Raw genomic sequence first — 20,210 nt, forward strand, 5'->3', positions numbered from 1 at the left:
ATTTTTTCCAGTATAGCAAAATTTAAAATCGCATTTTAGTCAAATTAAAAAATCGCAATAATAAATGCATGCAATAACTTTTGAATTTACAGTATACTACTGGCTAATGGTGAAAATTCCTTAGAACCAACTTTAGCTTCTATAATTTTAAACGATAAAGTTTAAATTGACTTAGAACGGTTTAATTAGCATTGTTAAGAACAATAAAACAATAACTAAACAGCTCCAAGACATTTACTGATACTGTAAATTCAGAAATGTTTGCGTGCATTTATCATGTATTTATTATTGCATGCATTTGTCATTGCGTGCATTTATTATTGCGAGCATTTATTATTGCAATTTTGTCTTTTAAGACTAAACTTGAGTGATACTTTTTTGCCATATTGATAAAAATCCTGTTTAATTCTGATAAAAAAGATTGTAGGTTTTATCTATTGTGCTTATAACCCTGTCACACTTTTAATAATAATAAAAACATTGCAATAATTTCAGAATTAACAGTAGTCGAATCTTTTCAGTTTCCACTTCAATCTAAAATTACTGACCTGTATAAACATAACAATAAGTATTGACACAACTTAACAATAAATAAAACAACAACAAAAGTCTAAACTCTTAGTACTGGACTTTATTATGCTGGTGGCATAACTTGCAAGTATCTATGACATGTGATACACATGTTTATGACTTAGTACACATGTCACTGCTAGTAATAGCCCAGCACTCGGCTCAAACTTTGCAAATGGCAGTCACATCCACTCCTACACATTTAGTCGAATTTATTATTTGTTGTAGTTTCAGCTGGGCGTGCTAGGTGGCTCTGTACTGAAGTATGGTAAAGCGTCCCTTACAAGAATTGTATGACATATATCACAAACTTTTGACGGTCGAGAGTTTGGACCACTGTTCACAGTTTTAGTTACACAGTCACTACAAAATATTCTCCCACAATGTCTGCAATGATGCTGTAAAGTAAATAAATATGGGTTTATGATGAGTTTATTTACAACCACTGGGTTGATGCCACTGCTGGTGGACGTTTCGTCCCCGAGGGTATCACAAGCTCAGTAGTCAGCACTTTTTGTGCTGACATGAATTGTCATTGATATTGTTATATTTATAAATTTACTGTTTTCAAATTTTTGAAATATTTGAAATACTAAGGCTTTTCTACCTCAGGGATAGATTAGCTTAGCTGTATTTGGCAAAACTTTTAGGAATTTTGGTCCTCAATGCTCTTCAACTTCGTACTTTATTTGGCCTTTTTAACTTTTTTGGATTTTTGGATTCAAGCGTCACTGATGACAGTTGGGATAAAAACTCAAAAACATAAAAAAATTGGGACAAGAAACCACAATTAATTAAGTTTTCTAACATAAGACAAGCAAATTGACATGTGGCAGGAGAAAACTTAAACTGTAAATAGACTTATTAAGAAGGGATATAGTTACGATACTGTTGTCAGGTCATTAAAGATTGCATATTTTGGCATTAATATTGATTTACTTATAGGGTCTTTGCATCGAAACTAAACACATTTATTGTGCGTATTGTTATGTGTTTACTTTTCTACATTGGCTAGAGGTATAGGGGGAGGGTTGAGATCTCACAAACATGTTTAACCCCGCTGCATTATTGCGCCTGTCCAAAGTCAGGAGCCTCTGGCCTTTGTTTTATTTTAACTTTAGTTTTCTTGTGTACAATTTGGAAATTAGTATGGCGTTCATTATCACTGAACTAGTATATACTTGTTTAGGGGCCAGCTTAAGGACGCCTCCAGGTGTGGGAATTTCTCGCTTCATTGAAGACCTGTTGGTGATCTTCTGCTGTTGTTTTTTCTATGGTCGGGTTGTTGTTTCTTTGACACATTCCCCATTTCCATTCTCAATTCTATAGTAAGTACTAAACCTTACCAACATTTATCTCACTCAGTACCATTCTCGTCCTGAACATGCATGAAATATTTATGTATGGATGTTAAGCAACCAACAATCAATCAATAATTCAGTTCCTCAAACAATAAAATTTCACTTGTGAACCTAAGTATTTTACCTTTCTTTTTGTGACAGAAAATTGTTGTTTACAATTATTACAATCATCAATATCATCTTCCTGTTGCCACCGAACTTCTGTTTCTGCCTGCCGAATCTTTTCTAATTGAATCTGTAAAAGTGTGTAAGTATGAAGAAAACGCCTAATAGTACACAACTGTACCCTTTAAGAACATTATGGCATTGTTCAGGGATCTCCATGGATGAAAATTGAACGATGGAAAAAATTTCACCATCATAAACTGTATCTACGCCGTACAGTGTAGCAAGATCAAAGTATTTCATCCCTCCACATAACAATAGGTGAACATGCTAATTCATTGCTTATTTAAATTATATTTATTTTTGTATTCATTTTCTGTATTCTAAAGTAGACAAAACACATGTACATGTCCTACTGTGGTATAATCTATTTTATTATACATCAGTTGTCATTTTCTATATAAAATAAGTACACAATGTTTTCACTCTTTTGCAAATTACAAGCTTTCAACTATTGGACTGTTAAAAAAATTCCAACTATTGGACCTGGGTGAAACTATTTGACTGCAAGCTTCATTATATTTTGCCGAATTTTAAATGCAATGCGATTGGAGGATTTTGAAAATGACGTCAGTTTGCATTTGAACATATGTAAACGTTATGGTTTGGTTTCTTCTTTTTAATATTACGATAGTTGATTTATCACTGCCATTTATTGTCTGTTGTCTTTCTTGGATATAATAAAACACTTACCGACAGGATATTCGTTGAATAGTAAGTTTATTGTCCCTTGGCTATGTCTTAGGACAACAGTTGATCCTCGGGACAATAATCTTACTATTCAACTCATACCCAGTCAATAAATATACAAATTTTCATCATGGTTAAAACATTGTTGCACTTATCCATAAACTAAACAAGAGGCTCTCAAGAGCCTGAATCGCTCACCTTAATTTTTTTGGTTCAATCTCTCAACAATGATTATTTTAGCTTTTCAATTTATTTAAATGTTCTATTTTCTTCAAAAGCAAAAAAAAAATCATTTTCTCCTAAGTTCTATTTTAGCCATAGGAGCTATGTTTCTTGACATACAAGGAAATAAAATATAAAATTTATACTAGATACTCTGAAACTCATTTAGCCTAAGTTTGGCTGAAATTGATACAGCAGTTTCAAAAGAGAAGATTTTTTAAAGTAAGTCAACATGATGAACAAATTGTGAAAAAAGTCTTTAAAGGGCAATAACTCCTTAAGGGGTCAATTGACAATTTTGGTCGAATTGACTTATTAGTAGATCTTACTTTGCTTAACATTTTTGCTATTTACAGTTTATCTGTATCTATTATAATATTCAAGATAATAACCAAAAACTGCAAAATTTCTTTAAAATCATCAATTCAGGGGCATTATACCTGAAAAACCAGTTACCCAATTCGGTTGAAAATTTCAGGACAGGTAGACCTTGACCTAATAAATACTCTAACTATTTTGTCTTATTTGCTCTAAATGCTGGAGTTTTTGAGATATAAGCCAAAAACTGCATTTTACCCTGTGTTCTATTTTTAGCCATGACGGCCATGTTTTTTGACGAAATTGAAAATAAAACACAAACTTTATTTTATACACCCTACTGATCATTCAGTTGAAGTTTGGTTGAATTTGGTTGAGTAGTTTTAGAGGAGAAGATTTTTTAAAGTTAGTAAATATGATGAACAAATTGTGAAAAATTGTCATTAAAGGGCAAAAACCCCTTAAGGGGTCAATTGACAATTTTCGTCATATTTACTTATTTGTAGATATTACTTTGCTGATCATTTTTGCTGTTTACAGTTTATCTTTATCTAATATAATATTCAAGAAAATGGCCAAAAACTGCAAAATTTCCTTAAAATTACCAATTAAGTGGCAGCAACCCAACAATGGGTTGTTTGATTCATCTGAAAATTTCAGGGCTGATAGATCTTGACCTAATGAACATTTTTATCCCATGTCAGATTTGCTCTAAATGCTTTTTGTTTTTGAGATATAAGCCAAAAACTGCATTTGACCCCTATGTTCTATTTTTAGCAATGGCGACCATGTTTGTTGATAGATCAAAACTTCGGATACAATTTATAAACTAGATACCCTAAGGAACATTCAGTTAAAGTTTGGAAGTATTTGGCCTAGTAGTTTCAGAGGAGAAGATTCTTGAAATAGTTTACGACGACAGACGACGACGGACGACGACGGACGCCAAGTGATGGCATAAGTTCAGGCCAGGTGAGCTAAAAAAGAATGTTGTTATCCAGGACTTCTCCACTATTGTTGTGTTTCAAGGGTCATAAAAGGGAACCACGCACTTCGAAACACAAGGTTTCTCTTCCTGATCTTGTAAAATTTCAAAATTTGAAATACTAAAAAAATGGCATTTAATTTTTGGCCAGAATGTGCCTTATTGAGAAAAACCCTGTTCAATTCATATAAAAATTTTCAAAATGCAAGTTTATAAATTATTAGATTATAATCCTGTCTCATTTTTCACAATAACAAAAACATCGCAATAATTTCTGAATTTACAGTATAACTTGATGTGAATGTTAATTACCCATAAGGCACGTTGCATACCTGTAGTGACTGTTTATTTACTTAGGTGACTGTTTATAACTAAAGTGACTGTTGATTTCTAATAGTGTATTTTGAATACTTTTAGCGACTGTTCCCAATTGTCTATTTTGTTTGCCTGCAGTGACTGTTTATAAGCTGAAATGGCTGAGAGTTTTACAAAGTCTCTCTGTACTGCTTCACTGTTATTTATATCTGTAGAAAGTTTCTGTTTGTTTGAAGTGACAGTTTATTACCTTTAGTGACAGTGTATTGCCTACTGTGACTGTTTATTACCTGTAGTGACAATGTATTGTCTACAGTGACTGTTTATTACCTGTAGTGACTGTGTATTACCTTTAGTGACTATTTATTACCTGTAATGACTGTGAGAGTTTAACAAAGTCTCTCTGTACTGCTTCACTATTATCTAAGTCTATCTGTAGCGACTGTACTTTACTTCTGTATTTTTGAACATCACTCTCTAATTTACTCTGAACATATAAAAAATTAAGTATATAAAAAGCCAAAAAGGGAAAGTTTATACCCTGCATTAAGTCATCAAGCTATAGCAAATATCTGCATTTTTCAATATCACAGGGGCCATAACTCCTGAACAGTAAAAGTGACAATAAATTGAACTTGATCTCCATTTTTTCATCTGTAACAACATATTTAAATTTGAAAAGCTTTGGTTAAACGGTTCATGATTTACAGCAGGGACACCATTGAAAAGTCCTATTTTCAGTATTTAAAGAACCATAACTCCTGAACAGTGAAAATTGTCAAAATTGACCTCCATGTTGTCATCAATAACATTTTAAAATTTGAAAAGCTTTAGTTGACTGCTTTTGAGTGAATGCATGGACACTGTTTGGCAGCCACCCACTCCTGTAAAAATTAATTATTGCATTGGTTGTTGTTGATTTAACTACAATTCTAAACAAAGAGAGATAACTTCAATTTTTGAAGATGAGGTTAACAATGACATAATTTATATTTTTAGAAAAAAGATAAAAGATTCCTGCACCTTGCAAAAGTTATGTAATTTTCATCATTTTCAAGTGAACATCATTTTGTGCCTTGAATATCTGAGCATATATTACATCGATATTTCAGAGAATGTTCATGATTAGTATGTATAGAATGTTATGGTAAGCGCACTATATTTTGTGTATCAAAAAGGTAGTGATCAGCCTTACAACATTTTTAAAATATCAAGTCAGTCCAATAAGGTTTTGATTGCATTTCATGAATCTTTACCTAACAAGAATGTGTCCACAGTACACAGATGCCCCACTCGCACTATCATTTTCTATGTTTACTGGACCGTGAAATTGGAATAAATTCTCTAATTTGGCATTAAAATTAGAATGATCTTATCAAAGAGTACATGTATACTAAGTTTCAAGTTGATTGGACTTCAACTTCATCAAAAACTACCTTGACCAATAACTGTAACCTGAAGTGTAACAGACGGACGAACGAACAAACAGACGGACAGACGGACTATCGTAGGTGAGGCATAAAAAACAAATGGTTGAAATAATATCAATACAATCATTAGAAAGTTTGTACTTACTCTAATCTCAGATTGCTCTGCAACTTGCTGCTGCAGTGCTTTTATAAGTTGTTTTGATTTAGCTTGAATACTCTTTAAAGTTGTTTCTGACTCTGTTAATTTTTTACTCAGATCTGCTCTCACAGAAGATTCTCGTTCTAATTCAGATTTTAAACTTTCTTGCACAACTGGAAAAGACATTTATCATGAGAAAACTATTACACATAGCTTATACTACAAAGAATAAAATAGGAGAACTAAATTTTCATCTAATTTTGTTTAAACAAGGGTTTGGGATTTCTGCAGGGTCAGCTTGGATTTCAAAAAAAAAATCCCTTATCATAAAAAATTTGCTTATGTAAACTAACATTGGCCTACAAGTTAAAAAATTCGAAAAAAAGGTGTACATGGTGTATACCAGCTTTCTATAGTCCCTTCATTTCTTTTAATTAAAGCTATACTTAGAAAAGACATATTTAAAGTTATTGAATAAGAATTCTATACAACAATGAAATGCTTCTACACATCAAAATCAGCTCAAAGTAATAAGTCTGACATGCAAATCATATTCATATACTTTTGTACATTTGATGACTTGAAACATTGGTTAACTCATCTTTTCAATTTGAAACTGTTACATTTTTTGGGGTAGATATTTTGGTGGGTTCGTGTTTCATATTTGCAATTTTTCAAGGTTGTGTGATATGAATTTTAATAGTTTGAAAACAGAAGGAATTTCTTTTTAATGCTTTCCGAAACAAAATGCTAGCTTGAAGGTGAGTAAAATTACATTATCATTATTAGAAATTTTCAAATATTAACTGTGAATTTTTTCTTCAAGCTTCAAGTATTTTATGCTAATTACCAAGTTTTTCCTGCACTGTAGCTAGTTCTTGTGATAATGATTCCTCTATATTATTTTTCTCCTGTTGTTCAGCGTGTATTTGATCTTTCAGGAACATGATTTCACTTTTTAATGTTTCCTCTGTGTGTTCCTTAGCAACCTTACACTGAATTATCTCTTCACGATACTTTAATAATAATAACTGCATTTCCTATAAAAAGAAAGAACAGTTATCAGAACAAAACAAATGTCAGCTTTTACTTTGAAAATACTGATTCATTAATTCTTAAGATATCAATTTTCAAAGATTGGAGTTTAAAAAAGGGAACTCTAAAATAAACTCCTGGTTTATTCTACAATGATTTGTGTTTTTCACTAAGAAATGATAAAATACTCAATATAACATTACGTAAAGAAAATGTTATAACAATACACCTTATCGCTAATCCCGGCTGACCCGGCAGCTTGAACTTTTGACGCATACAACAATCACTTTTCTATTGTGGCGTCAGATATTTTGTAGTTATATTTTTCTAATTCAATTGCTCTGTTGGATGCAATACCTTTTTTTATGTATTTAATAGGTTGCTATATATTGCAAGGTTTTATAAATACTTTGTGCATTATGAATGAGCATGTTGTGAATTTGGGGATGGATTGTGAAACACTAAATCCAACCTTAGCTAGACAGGAGCTGAAAATGGCTTTGGTGAATTAGCTACAGTTTTAGTTTTTTTCAAGTATAATCTTAAACCAGTTGCTCCACAGGGCGTAGCTTTATACGACCGCAGAGGTTGAACCCTGAATGGTTGGGGCAAGTACGGACACAACATTCAAGCTGGATTCAGCTCTAAATTTGGATTGTGAATAAATAGTTGACACAGCATAGGTTTCTGACACAGAATGAATGTGTTCTAATGAATTTAAAATTTTTGTTTTCTCTTAGAGCAATTCACTATGCTGTTGAATATTAATCCTCTCAAAAAAATGTTTGAAGAAATTTTCTTTTTATTTATGAAATTTAAAATGAGAAAAATTGAACCCAATTTTTTAATCACATCCCCCTTTCCCTTATTCCAAAACTAATCTCAATTAAAATATTCTAATGGAGTTTGCAACAATAACTACTCATTTAAATACATCATAAAATATTAAGATGTAAAAAAACTGCTTGTTATCACTGAATGGTAAAGATTATTTAAATTTATCAGTTGGTAGTAAAAAGTGAATATACATTGTATATTGTATATAACAAAGATTTAAGTTGATTCTGGACAAAGAAAGATAACTCCAATTAAAAAAAAATCTTGCAATAAGATATTTCTTGCTTACTATTCTGGACAAAGAAAGATAACTCTAATTAAAAAAAAAAAATTGCTATTTCACAATATTGTGAAATTAGATATTTCTTGCCATTGCACAATACTGTGCAATTGAAAAGACTTGCTATTGCACAATACTTAATATAATAATTTTAGATTCTGATTTGGACCAACTTGAAAACTGGGCCCATAATCAATAATCTAAGTACATGTTTATATTCAGCATATCAAAGAGGCCAAAGAATTTAATTTTTGTTAAAATCAAACTTAGCTTCATTTTGGACCCTTTGGACCTTCATGTAGGCCAATTTGAAAACGGGACCAAAAATGAAGAATCTACAAACACAGTTAGATTTGGCATATCAAAGAACCCCATTTATTCTATTTTTGATGAAATCAAATAAAGTTTAATTTTGGACCCAGATTTGGACCAACTTGAAAACTGGGCCAATAATCAAGAATCTAAGTACATTTTTAGATTCAACATATCAAAGAACCCAACCGATTCATTTTTTGTCAAAATCAAACTAAGTTTAATTTTGGACCCTTTGGACCTTAATATAGACCAATTTGAAAACATGACCAAAAGTTAAGAATCTACATACACAGTTAGATTCGGCATATCAAAGAACCCCAATTATTCAATTTTGATGAAATCAAACAAAGTTTAATTTTGGACCCTTTGGGCCCCTTTTTCCTAAACTGTTGGGACCAAAACTCCCAAAATCAATACCAACCTTCCTTTTATGGTCATAAACCTTGTGTTTAAATTTCATAGATTTCTATTTACTTATACTAACGTTATGGTGCGAAAACTAAGAAAAATGCTTATTTTGGTCCCTTTTTGGCCCCTAATTCCTAAACTGTTGGGACCTAAACTCCCAAAATCAATACCAATCTTTCTTTTGTGGTCATAAACATTGTGTTTAAATTTCATTGATTTTTATTTACTTAAACTAAAGTTATTGTGCGAAAACCAAGAATAATGCTTATTTGGGCCCTTTTTTGGCCCCTAATTCCTAAACTGTTGAAACCAAAACTCCCAAAATCAATCCCAACCTTTCTTTTGTGGTCATAAACCTTGTGTCAAAATTTCATAGATTTCTATTAACTTAAACTAAAGTTATAGTGCGAAAACCAAGAAAATGCTTATTTGGGCCCTTTTTGGCCCCTATTTCCTAAAATGTTGGGACCAAAACTCCCAAAATCAATACCAGCCTTCCTTTTATGGTCATAAACCTTGTGTTAAAATTTCATAGATTTCTATTCACTTTTACTAAAGTTAGAGTGCGAAAACTTAAAGTATTCGGACGACGACGACGACGACAACGACGACACAGACGACGACGCCAACGTGATAGCAATATACGACGAAAAATTTTTCAAAATTTGCGGTCGTATAAAAACTGTAGTTAAATGGAAAAAAAAATGAAAATAAAGAAAAAACTTAAAGCAGTTCTTCAATGGATAGGTGATACAATAAGGGAAGCCAGGGCATTAATTTTTTTATACCTTCTTTCAAATGCAATATCTAGGTTCCATACTTACTTTACTTTTCTGCAAAAATAATAATGACCTAAGCATACAAACAAGAATTAAGAACCTAGAAATTATCTTTAGATAATCAGGTATAATCTTAAATATTGAATAAGATATGTTGAAAGGAAATTTTAGCACAATGCTTGTCTCTGAAACTTTCAGATACCTGTATATTACTGTTCCATTTGTCTCATTCCTTGTGCAAATCATTTTTAGCATAAGACTTACCATTATGAAATAACAGAAGAATAAAACAGCTGCAATTTGGAATTACATAATTTTCACTCCTATTTACATGTAAGTGCAATAGTACATAAGACTTAAACTATAAATAAGTATTTGATTTACTGCTAGATCAATGGTATGGACAGCATGACCCTTAAAATTAGTTTTCTGTTCTTTCAAATATCATGTTGATGATGTTAACCTTCCTGAATGATAACTGAGCTTAAAATGATATTTCATTATCTTAATGATATCTAAAATATTTCACATAAACTTCATAACAATGTACATGAGTATTCAATGATAAAACTGATTTCAAAGAGAGTAACCCAATAAAAACGAGACTGTGACCTTGATCTCTAACTCATGATAAAAAATATACCCAATGATAAAAAACTATGGGCTGTTGTTAGATTTCAGAAAAATAAATGGAATGATATTTTATAATTCGCTTTGTTTCTGGGCACACAAAATAAAAACTAGAGGCTCTAAAGAGCCTGTGTCGCTCACCTTGGTATATGCGAACAAAGGAAGCAGACAGTTCTGTTCATGACAAAATTGTGTTTAAGTGATTATGATGTGTTTGTACATCTTACTTCACTGAACATTCTTGCTGCTTACGATTATCTCTATCTATAATGAACTTGTCCATGTAGTTTCATGGAAAATGTTAGTAAAAATTTACCAATTTTATGAAAATTGTTAAAAATTGATTATAAAGGGCAATAACTTCTTAGGGGGTCAATTGACCATTTTGGTCATTTTGACATGTTTTTGAGTCTTAAATTGCTGTACATTATTGCTCTTTACAGTTTATCTCTATCTATAATAATATTCAAGATAATAACCCAAAACAGCAAAATTTCCTTAAAATTACCAATTTTGGGGCAGCAACCTAACAATGGGTTGTCTGATTCATCTTAAAATTACAGGGCAGATAGATATTGACCTGGTAAACAATTTTCCCCATGTCAGATTTGCTCTAAATGCTTTGGTTTTTGAGTTAAAAGCCAAAAACTGCATTTTACCCCTATGTTCTATTTTTAGCCATAGCGGCCATCTTGGTTGGTTTGCCCGGTCACAAAACACAATTTTTAAACAACATAGCCTAATAATGATTCTGGCTATATTTGGTAAAATTTGTCCCAGTAGTTTCAGAGGAGAAGATTTTTGTAAAAGTTAACTAAGATTTAAGAAAAATGGTTAAAAATTGACTATAAAGGGCAATAACTCCTAAAGGGGTCAACTGACCATTTTGGTCATGTTGGCTTATTTATAAATCTTACTTTGCTGAACTTTATTGCTGTTTACAGTTTATATCCATCTATAATAATATTCAAGATAATAACCAAAAACAGTAAAATTTCCTTAAAATTACCAATTTAGGGGCAGCAACCCTACAATGGGTTGTCTGATTCATCTTAAAATTTCAGGGCAGATAGATATTGACCTGATAAACAATTTTACTCCGTCAGATTTGCTCTAAATGCTTTGGTTTTTGAGTTATAAGCCAAAAACTGCATTTTACCCCTATGTTCTATTTTAAGCCGTAGCGGCCATCTTGGTTGGTTTGCCCGGTCACAAAACACAATTTTTAAACAAGATAGCCTAATAATGATTCTGGCTATATTTGGTAAAATTTGGCCCAGTAGTTTCAGAGGAGAAGATTTTTGTAAAAGTTAACTAAGATTTAAGAAAAATGGTTAAAAATTGACTATAAAGGGCAATAACTCCTAAAGGGGTCAACTGACCATTTTGGTCATGTTGGCTTATTTATAAATCTTACTTTGCTGAACATTATTGCTGTTTACAGTTTATATCCATCTATAATAATATTCAAGATAATAACCAAAAACAGTAAAATTTCCTTTAAATTACCAATTTAGGGGCAGCAACCCTACAATGGGTTGTCTGATTCATCTTAAAATTTCAGGGCAGATAGATATTGACCTGATAAACAATTTTACTCCGTCAGATTTGCTCTAAATGCTTTGGTTTTTGAGTTATAAGCCAAAAACTGCATTTTACCCCTATGTTCTATTTTTAGCCGTAGCGGCCATCTTGGTTGGTTTGCACGGTCACAAAACACAATTTTTAAACTAGATAGCCTAATAATGATTCTGGCTATATTTGGTAAAATTTGACTCAGTAGTTTCAGAGGAGAAGATTTTTGTAAAAGTTAACTAAGATTTACGAAAAATGGTTAAAAATTGACTATAAAGGGCAATAACTCCTAAAGGGGTCAACTGACCATTTTGGTCATGTTGACTTATTTGTAAATCTTACTTTGCTGAACATAATTGCTGTTTACAGTTTATCTCCATCTATAATAATATTCAAGATAATAACCAAAAACAGTAAAATTTCCTTAAAATTACCAATTTAGGGAGGGCAACCCAACAATGGGTTGTCTGATTCATCTTAAAATGTCAGGGCAGATAGATCTTGACCTGATAAACAATTTTCAAATTTGCTCTAAATGCTTTGGTTTTTGAGTTATAAGCCAAAAAATGCATTTTACCCCATGTTCTATTTTTAGCCAGGGCGGCCATCTTGGTTGGTTGGCCGGGTCAAAAAACACAAATTTTAAACTAGATACATCAATGATGATTGTAGCCAAGCTTGGTTTAATTTGGCCCAGTATTTTCAGAGGAGAAGATTTTTGTAAAAGTTAACGCCGGACGACGGACGCCAAGTGATGAGAAAAGCTCACTTGGCCCTTCGGGCCCGGTGAGCTAAAAAGAGGCAATTTAGCAAAGATATCACTACAAAATGAAACTATGCAGTAAGAATTATATTCAAACAAATGGTTTTAGGATGTAAATACACCATATACAGATAAGTTATCATTGTAAACGTAAACAGGTTACCACTACATTTAAGCTAAGTAAATATACCTCTATATTATTTGGTAAGTTAATATCCTCATTCTGAAGTTGCTGTGCATATTTAGAATGTTTCCCTATTAAAGTATCATTTTCCTTCTGTAACCTTGTCAACTGAAAACAAATGAATAGTTACATCATTAGCAAAACTGGGGATAAAATTAAACAGTTCTTGTCATTGGAATATACCTTTGGCAAGTTAGAGCTGAAATTATTGTTCCATCGAAACATGCATGCCCAGAAATGGCATATCAAAACTTCATCTATGGGTGATTGTTTTTGTACAATGAAGGTGAAAGAGAAATTTTTTAATAAACTCTCTAGAAGGTTAACCAAATTTCAGAGTACCTTTTCTCAGTTTCCAGCTATTTTTTTATGTATAATCAGTCAAATTGTGATGTAGTTTTGCTTTCTGATTGAAATGTACCATGCCTATATTAATTAATATCTGCATATTATCTTGAAAAGATCTATAGTTGATGACTCACAGATATAAGGAAGATGTGGTACGAGCGCCAATGAGACAGCTATCATGTAAAATTATGTGTATGTAATTATAATGAATATTACTGACCTCAGTTTGAACTTCTTCTCTGGATCCTGTCAATACTTGCTGTAAAAAATTTAAATAAAATCTAAAATTAACAGTCGTAAAATTCCACCCCCCTCTTTTCTCATTAAAAACATCTCTTTTTTTTTTGTAGATTTTCATACATTTTTTTATATCATTGTTCTAATAACATGGATAATGTATTCCTTGTTTTTCAAATGTTGACAAAATTACTATAATCTAAAAAAAATATTTTACAACAGACTGAACCAAATGTTGTCAATCTCAACAAAATCAAAGATCGTTTGGTATTTACTTTACACACTTCATTGAATGTGAGACAATAAATTGGCAACAAAGCTTACAATGCACTTTTTTTATTTTACCTTATGATGCATCATTCGATTATTTTCTTCATATCTTTAATCCAATTGTGAAAAAACAAAATTACATTTCAAGTGTTATCTGACACCATTCCTTTACAAATATTTCTGGAAAAGTGCTTCACTAAGATTTGTACTTAAACCTACCAACTGGTCTCTGAGGTCTACTTGTGACTGTGTAAACTGCTGTTTCAATTCTTCTATATACTTTTCACAATCTTGTAGTTTGTTTAAAAGACTAGAAACCTGATAATAAAAGAAGTATAATAGATTATATATTGGATTGGAATAACCATTAAATACACAACATTGAAAAAAAAGAAGAAAAAAAAAAGTTGTAGCATGATTTTTGATATATAGTTTTACTTGATATTTTGAATTGATTGAAATTAGGTCTTTCACTGATAATGATGGTCAAAAATAACAATTGCTTTCATGTTCACAAGCTCTGGAGTGAATGGTCAGAAGAGTTTGATCGAGAGTAAATGCCTCCATGAAGGCATTAAATAGACAAATTTCTAATTTACATTTCATGAACATGATGAATGGGTTTCAGAAAAATGCACTGTATGGAAAATCAGAGAATGAGAAAGAGAGAGAGACAGGCTGAATATTCAGATAAACTCTAGATCTTTAATTAGAAAAGTTAAAAGAAATACAATTAAACAACATCATTAACTTTTACAAGGTACTAATTCTTGCTGTACTTAATTGGCTTTTTTTTTGTATAATTTTTAATAATATAAAATCATAAATCATATTTTATATGTGATTAAAACACCTTTTTAAGGGAATTTATTTGTGTATAAGCTGGACCAATTCACTCACAAACAAATATAAGTCCTTATATTGTTTATTTTCTTTGGTTACATCTTCTGACATCAGACTCGGACTTCTCTTCAACTGAATTTTAATGTGTGTATTGATATGCATTTACTTTTCTACATTGGCTAGAGGTAAAGGGGGAGCGTTGAGATCTCATAAACATGTTTAACCACGCCGCAATTTTGGCCTGTCCCAAGTCAGAAGTCTCTGGCCTTTGTTAGTTTAGTATTATTTTTAATTTAAGTTTCTTGTGTACAATTTGGAGTTAAGTATGGCGTTCATTATCACTGGACTAGTATATATATTTGTTTGAGGGCCAGCTGAAGGACGCCCCGGGTGCAGGAATTTCTCGCTGCATTGAAGACCTGTTGGTGACCTGCTGTTGTTTGTTCTATGGTCAGGTTGTTGTCCCTTTGACACATTCCCCATTTCCATTCTCAATTCAATTGTGAGTGACTTGGTCTAATAAATTCTTTAAAGGCGTTAAATTATTATGATTCTTCAAAACTGCAGATAAAAACTTTAATTTCTCAACTTTTAAGGTGTAACACCACTATTGCTTGAAATAGATCATAGAATGGAAAAAAGTAATGAACAAGTCAATATAGCAAGTTTGATTCTGTTATAGGTGTAACACCACTAATTCAGGCCCGGCCAGAAAGCACATACCAGAAAGTAGTACATATTTAACACAAAATAGTTCCTACGCATGGACATAACTATCAAAATATTTAGAATATTTTATTAATGTTGGTATCAAATGAAAGCTGCATGACTGGTGATCATTGTAGAACAAATTTTGACTGATAAATTTGAATAATAAAAAATTGGCATGAAATTTAAAAAGGAGGGTACATTTTGCCTTTTTGTCAGATTGGAAGTACCTGTTTTGGTACATCCGAAGTTCTGGGAACCAGTTCTTTCTTATATGCAATGTAAGGTATGTTGATTTTTTTAGTACAGGACACCAGAAGGTGTTGCTTTGACATGCAATGATTGCCACTTTATTTGAACTTAAAATAAAAGAGGTGTGCCTGCTTGAAACGGAGGAATTTAACATAGAAAGCAATGGGACCATGAATTAGTGGTGTACTTCCTTAACCTTTATCACACGTGATTTGTATATTTGTGTCAATGAACCGGCCTGGTGCATGAATATATTTTTTGGTTAATGCAAACAAATGTACTCCATTAAATTTTCCATCTGATTTTTTTTGGTGAGCTGTTTTGTGTTTGTACTGTGCTGCGCACAACACTATCTCATGTATCTATACAAAATAAATTGTATGGAAAGTGTTATGGGCCGTTCAAAACATTATAATACAGAGTAAACATGGAATTTATTAAAAATTTCATGCACGAGAAAAATAATTTAAGTTGATATAATAGCCTGTTATAAGAATTGTTGTCAAATAAAATGAAAGTCAATAACAGCTATTACAAATATTATTTTACCTGTTCATCTGCGTCTGACACTGTCTTTTTGAGTGTGTCCTCTAGTTCTGCTATATACTTTTGTTGACTCTCCGTTGTAAGTATCTCACTGTTAAGATTTCTCTCAAATGACTTGGCTCTAACTTGTTCTTTCTTCAGATCGTCCTGAATGTTCTGTAACTGGTCTTCATAGTTATTACACATATCACATGGCTTACCTAACTTATCTCGGGATTCCTTTAACTGAAAAAATAGTAATATAAAATTGTTTTACAAGTCTAATATAACTTCATTTCAAAATCACAGATGTTTTGTTAACAGTGTACAATGTCTTGGTACATTAATTTTCTACAAAGGACACAAAGGACTAGCAGTTGGTTGTAGCTTTTTCAATTTACAAGAATTATCTTATATGCTTGCATTTTATAAATTTGTCTAAGTATTTTGTTGTGTTGGGGTGCTATATATCTCATTGATTAATACTCTACATTTTCCTTTTTAATAAACCAGTTTTATTAACTTTTATTAGTGAAGATTTCACTGTGAAACATCTTTCAACATACAACTGTAGATATAACACTCATTTAAAAGATATTATCTGACATGGGATTGTTTCTTTAATGTACATCCATGATTTTTTTTTGGTTTTTATTTCAACAGAATATAAGACCTCAAAGGAAATGAAAACATGTCTCACAATATTGCATGATGGGTTAAACTTGGTGCAAAATGCCATCATGTGATGACTTGAAGTTGCTTGGCAAAATGCATTAAAGATGTGTTAGTGACATATGATTGCAAAGCTGGCCTGGTCAGGCAAAGTTAAACCATCAGGCTCCACATAATTAGTCATGTTGGTCATGGTCATAACTAATGCTGTGAAAGGTCTCATTCTTCTTTGCGTGACAATAGACAACTTTCAAAGTTCAATGCATTTCCATCAAAAACTTTGGTTTTAGTGAACGTCACTCTTGCTTGCATTTAGGGGCGTCATGACTTTTGTTTCAATGTTGAGCGAGTGGTTGAAAAACTATAAAACTATATTGCACGAATTATTCAGCAAATTTAATTCTCATAATTGACAATCTGAACTGCTGTCATTAGGGAATTGTGATTAAGTACCTAAGGAACAAACTTTATTTGTAGTTTATCCTGCACAATGACAATCACTAAGATGCTTGATGAATAATTGATGAGTTTTTTCCGGTGACGGATGAACTCAAAAGTGGTCTATTGGCATCATTCTCAATGTTGGGTCACTATCATCTAGAAGATGCTTTTTTAATTTTTTAATTTTAAATTACTGACCTGTTGCTGTAGAAGGTCCCATTCTTTTTGTCCTACCAATCTTTTACCATCCACTGAGATTCTGTCCACTTTAGATTTGGCTGAGGCTATTAGTGACTGGCGTAGTTGTAGTTCTGGTGTAGGATCTACAAAATATTAGTTTTAAATGCCTGCTGTGGTTAATGTTTTTGTGCTGATTTTACTTTTACAAAAAACAACAATTTTAGATATAACTATATTCAATCTCACACTCCCAAGAGAAGTCAGTCTCCAACACTTGTTATAGTAAAAAAAGGTTAAAGTGACTTGTAAATACAAATGTCAACAACTGAGATCGCGCAGTGAATCGTTTTATTATTTATGTTCTTCTTTCTTCATCATCATTGTATTCTGACCCTTTGAGAACCATTATCTATAATCTATTTTTTTTAAAACTATGGTACAGAAGTTGACCTTTGTATTACTCAATTTATTTCACTTGACTGGGCAGAGTTTAACCAGTTCGCTCACAATAAACCAGTCCATCTATAGATAGGTGTATTAGGATAAACTCATCAATGAAGTGTACAGTAATTCTTTTGTAAATTCCTTTCATGACACTGATAGGCGATTAGAAATCAGTAATTATTATAACGGCAATCATCCTTATCACACACATCTTCAAATAGACTGTCCTTATGCAAATTAAAACCTATCTCCGCCCGATCAGTTGAAATAACATTGGTAATAATCTATACAACATTTTACCTGTTAGTGCTTTAGTTTGTGCCTGTGATAAATATGGTAAATTAAGAACTTTTTCTGGACTTATTTGTACACGTAATCCATCAAGTTCCTCATTAGAATCTAAAACACGACTGTCTAAAAATGAATCTCCTTCTGGTAAATCTGAGGCATCTAATATTGATTTATCATCGTCAGTCTCATTGTTCAAATCTGCAGTTATATTAGGAGAATTGGCACGTACTAAGTCTTTTTGAGATTGTTGTTTTAGCTTTTCTTGCATTTTGGCGTCTGCATTTTTAAATTTCTGTAAAAAAAAGAATAGAAATAAAACATTTTATGAAAACATAGCATTTTTTAATTCTAGCAAACTTATAAAAATAATTAGCTACACATAAGAAAATGAGCTGTACAAAGTAGTCAATCAGACTGATTAATTGTTAGTTTGTGTTTAATGCCACTTTCAGCACTCTTCGTTAATCGGTCTGTTTTGATTGGTGGAGAATACTTAGAGTTCTTAGAGAGAACCACTGACTTTTAGAAGGAAACTAGCAAGTCTAGTCAAATAAGACTAGTGTCACACATACTTTGCTGAAAGCAGTATTCAGACTCAGTGTTGATCACTACAGATGAACTACTGAGGCCATCACAGCTTTTTAGTTATTATTTCCCCTAATGATATAGAAATAATTCAATTCTGGATGTAACATGTTTTTGATTGGCTGACCTCGTTTTGTTTATCAGCTCATAGACACAATTTTGTCATGTGACTGTGATGTCATCAACGTTTTTTCACGACAATATCAAAATACAATTTCAAATTTGTTCTCACCTCTGAAGCTTCCTCTGCTTTCTTCAATGCCTCTGTAAAAAGATAAAGACAAATTACAAATAAAGAAAATAATTTTCATTATTTTCTGGCTCACTGTTGCTCTTTTCTAAGTTCAAGAAGATTGATATTAGCAGTCTAAAAACTTGTTTTGCGATGAAAAAAAAAGTGTAGAAAGTTCCTTAAACTGCACTTTATACAAATAAAATAACAAGTGACAAACAGTCAAACCTGCCTTAATTGTAAATTTGTCTCAGAGGTCACCTGCCTCTAATGGTCACTTTCATACCATCTCTTTTTCTCTATATAAATGACATATTTCAATGATCATCTGTCTATATCAGTCAGCTGTCACCTTATTTTTTATCAATATTGTTGTTTTAATTTTCGAACTACAAATTATCCTTATATATAGATTTTTTAAAATCTCAAAATGTTTTAAAAATCTGTATTTAAGTAGAAATAAATAATGTCAGAAAATTGTTTATTTTTATAATTTTATGTATAATCAAGTTCAAAGCTTCAGTGTTGCTGTACAACGTTAACATTACATGCAAACCATGCTTTAATTTTTTTAAGACAGCAGATAAGACATGTTATGAACATTTATGGTTGAAATATATTTATAGTCATGCAAGTAATCACTCGAGCTCCTTCCATGCAACCTGTGCAACAAGCCAACAAAAAATTGATTATATTTTAAAGTCATTTTGGCATTGATAACCTGGTATAGACCATCATTTTTTTTTAATGCTTTCTAATTGTATATACTGCCCCTGTCTACATGTAATTTTTTGTTGATCAATATAACAACCTCTGAAATGATTTACAGTAGTACCTATCAAACGTCCTTCTTCTTGTTGTTTCTTTGCTCCTTCTAGATCCTTTACTTTCTTCTCTTGTGCCATTCTTTCTTCATCTTTTTTCTGCATTTCTATTTGTCATTTAAAGTTATCATTAAAAAATCTACATCTCAAAGATTTTGTTCTGTATCTACTGTTTTACTTATCCAGTATAAATAGATGTTTTTCTTTTTTCTCTTTCCTTTTACAAGTGCTATAGCACAAGTCTACTTGTTCGTTGAATATTTAAAGTGTAAAGCTGAAAGCTAAGGAAAAATTGCTGAAGATAAGCAGTTGAAAGAAACAGTTTTGAAGGAAATAAACAGATAAAGATATTTTATT

At 31.7% G+C, this 20,210-nt stretch overlaps 1 protein-coding gene across 1 annotated transcript in view; it reads right to left on the reverse strand.

The window, feature by feature from the left end:
* Positions 1–210: 210 nt before the first annotated feature.
* The window catches only part of LOC134699220 (rab GTPase-binding effector protein 1-like), a 35,337-nt gene continuing 15,337 nt past the window's right edge, over positions 211–20,210 (reverse strand). Inside the window, exons 10-22 of the mRNA XM_063560830.1 lie at positions 19,865–19,960; positions 19,030–19,061; positions 18,222–18,504; positions 17,496–17,620; positions 16,209–16,430; positions 14,076–14,174; positions 13,570–13,608; positions 13,008–13,109; positions 7,046–7,235; positions 6,202–6,368; positions 4,997–5,113; positions 2,056–2,166; positions 211–968 (exon numbers count right to left, since the gene is read on the reverse strand). Coding sequence (XP_063416900.1) covers positions 801–968; positions 2,056–2,166; positions 4,997–5,113; positions 6,202–6,368; positions 7,046–7,235; positions 13,008–13,109; positions 13,570–13,608; positions 14,076–14,174; positions 16,209–16,430; positions 17,496–17,620; positions 18,222–18,504; positions 19,030–19,061; positions 19,865–19,960 — 1,751 coding nt within the window. The 3' untranslated portion in view covers positions 211–800. The remainder of the gene's footprint in view (positions 969–2,055; positions 2,167–4,996; positions 5,114–6,201; positions 6,369–7,045; positions 7,236–13,007; positions 13,110–13,569; positions 13,609–14,075; positions 14,175–16,208; positions 16,431–17,495; positions 17,621–18,221; positions 18,505–19,029; positions 19,062–19,864; positions 19,961–20,210) is intronic.

This window comes from Mytilus trossulus, unplaced genomic scaffold (assembly GCF_036588685.1).
Source record: "Mytilus trossulus isolate FHL-02 unplaced genomic scaffold, PNRI_Mtr1.1.1.hap1 h1tg000050l__unscaffolded, whole genome shotgun sequence".
Lineage (NCBI taxonomy): Eukaryota > Metazoa > Mollusca > Bivalvia > Mytilida > Mytilidae > Mytilus > Mytilus trossulus.